The sequence below is a fragment of the Ornithorhynchus anatinus genome, chromosome 10, assembly GCF_004115215.2.
Source record: "Ornithorhynchus anatinus isolate Pmale09 chromosome 10, mOrnAna1.pri.v4, whole genome shotgun sequence".
In the NCBI taxonomy this organism is placed as follows: domain Eukaryota; kingdom Metazoa; phylum Chordata; class Mammalia; order Monotremata; family Ornithorhynchidae; genus Ornithorhynchus; species Ornithorhynchus anatinus.
Window position 1 is genome coordinate 55394554 of NC_041737.1, and position 2425 is coordinate 55396978.

The 2425-nt window shown below is 75.7% G+C and overlaps 1 protein-coding gene across 1 annotated transcript; it reads left to right on the plus strand.

Moving 5' to 3' along the window:
* Nucleotides 1-411: 411 nt before the first annotated feature.
* CCDC184 (coiled-coil domain containing 184) lies at nucleotides 412-2425 on the plus strand. The gene is given in 3 exon segments (XM_029072918.1): nucleotides 412-638; nucleotides 640-825; nucleotides 961-2425. Coding segments are annotated over 3 exon segments (1848 nt in total). The 5' UTR covers nucleotides 412-441.

The following is a 2425-nucleotide window of genomic DNA, read 5'->3' on the forward strand; positions in this document are numbered from 1 at the left end:
ATGAATGAATGCGTGAATGAATGAATGAATGAATGAATGAATGAATGCATGCGCCTACCGTCCCTCCCTCCCTCCCTCCCTCCCTCCCTCCGCCCGCCCCCGGCAGCCCCGCCCCTCCGCCGGGTCCCGGTTGCCACGGAGACCGACGTCATCGGCGTGCCGTGCGTCGCCTTGGCAACAGCGGAGCGTCGGGCCGGGTGCGGGGCTCGCGGCTGGCGGCCCTGGGGCGCGAGCCGGCGCCTGGCGTTGGGGGGGGTGGGGGGAGGACCTGTCCCGCGCGGGGCCGCGCGAGGGGGCCCCGGCCTCCGCGCCCCCCCCGGCCCCGCCCCCCGGGCGCGGCGGCCCCTCCCATTGGCGGAGGGCTCGGCCCCGCCCCCCCCCGGCCCCGCCCCCGCCCCCGCCCCCCCCCGCCCCGCGGCTGAGGCGGCGTCGTCGCGGCCCATGGAGGAGGCCTTGGCGCGGGACGCCATGACCAAGGACGGCGACGGGCCGGCGGCCCCGCGGGACGTGTCGGTGGCGGTGGGCGTCGGGGACGTGATCGCGGGCGGCACGGAGTACAACGGCGGCATGAAGGAGCTGATGGAGCGGCTAAGGGCGCAGCTGCAGGCCCTGTTCGAGGACGTGCGGGCCATGCGCGGCGCTGGACGAGCAGGCCTCCACCATCCAGGGCCTGTCCGACGACGTCTGCGCCAACCAGCGCGCCATCGTCACCATGTGCCGCCTCATGACCTCGGCGCGCGCCAGGGCCCGCCCGCGCCCCGGACGCGGACGCCGACCGCCGGGCCCCGGCCCGCCGACGCCCGCCCGCGCCGCCGGAGCCCCGCGGCCGGTCCCGGGACGCCCGGCGCGCCGCCCTCGACGGGCCCCGGCCCCCGGCGCCGCCGCGCCGCTCCCCGACGCCTCCGGGCCCGGCCCGCTCGATGCCGACGGCCTCCCCGCCCCTCCCGGGTCCCCGCGGAGCCCCCGGGGCCCGGCGCGCCGGTCCCCGGAGGCCGCCGGGCCTCCGCGGACGGCGCCGCCCTCGGAGAGCTTCCGATCCCTCGACGCCTTCGGCCTCCCGGAGGCCGCCGGGGCCCCGGAGACGGCGGGGCCCAGCGGGAGGCCGGAACCGCCGGAGACCCTCCGTCTCCCGGAGGTCGCCGAAGCCCCGGAGACGGCCGGACCCCCGGGGACACCCGAACCGCCGGACACCCTCCGTCTCCCGGAGGTCGCCGAAGCCCCGGAGACGGCCGGGCCCGACGGGACCCCGGATCTACCGGAGGCCCTCGCTCTCCCGGAGGTCACCGAAGCCCCAGAGGTCGCGGAACCCACAGAGACCCCGGAACCACCGGAGACCCTCGGCCTCCCGGAGGTCGCCGAAGCCCCGGAGATGGCTGGACCCTCGGGGACCCTGGAACCGTCAGAGACCCTCGGGCTGCCGGAGGTCGCCGAAGCCCCAGAGGTCGCGGAACCCACAGAGACCCCGGAACCACCGGAGACCCTCGGCCTCCCGGAGGTCGCCGAAGCCCCAGAGATGGCTGGGCCCACAGAGACCCCGGAACCACCGGAGACCCTCGGCCTCCCGGAGGTCGCCGAAGCCCCGGAGATGGCTGGACCCTCAGGAACCCTGGAACCATCGAAGACCCCCAGTCTCCCGCCGGTCACCGAAGCCCCAGAGATGGCTGGGCCCACAGAGACCCCGGAACCACCGGAGACCCTCACTCTCCCGGAGGTCGCCGAAGCCCCAGAGATGGCCGGACCCTCAGGGACCCTGGAACTATCAGAGACCCCCAGTCTCCTGGAGGCGACCGAAGCTCCAGGGATTGCTGGGCCCGCAGAGCCCCCAGGATCCCCAGAGACCCTCACTCTCCCGGAGGTCACCGAAGCCCCAGAGAGGGCTGGACCCTCAGGGACACCAGAACCACCGGAGACCCTCCGTCTCCCGGAGGTCACCGAAGGCCCAGAGATGGATGGGCCCACAGAGACCCCGGAACCAGCAGAGACCCTCCCTCTCCCGGAGGTCACCGAAGCCCCAGAGATGGCTGGACCCCCAGGGACCCCGGAACTAGCAGAGACCCTCACTCTCCCGGAGGTCACCGAAGCCCCAGAGATCGCTGGACACTCAGGGACACCGGAGCCGCCAGAGACCCTCGCGCCCAAAGAGACCGCCGACTCCCCGGAGTCCCCCGAGCTCCCGGAGAGTCCGGAGGATCCCGCATCCCCGGCGACCGTCGGCCCCCCGGAGCCCCCGGGGGTCCCCAGCTTGCAGGGCCCCGGAGAAGAGGAGGCCGAGGTGCCCGGTCCTTCTGCGCCGACGACCGGCCGGCAGAGCCCGGAGGAGCCCGGCCTCATCCCGGCCGAGGGGGGCGACCCCAGAGGGTGGGACGAGGGCGGGGACCCCCCCGGGGGGACCCTGCTCCGGCTGGGGGAGGAGGACTCCATGTAG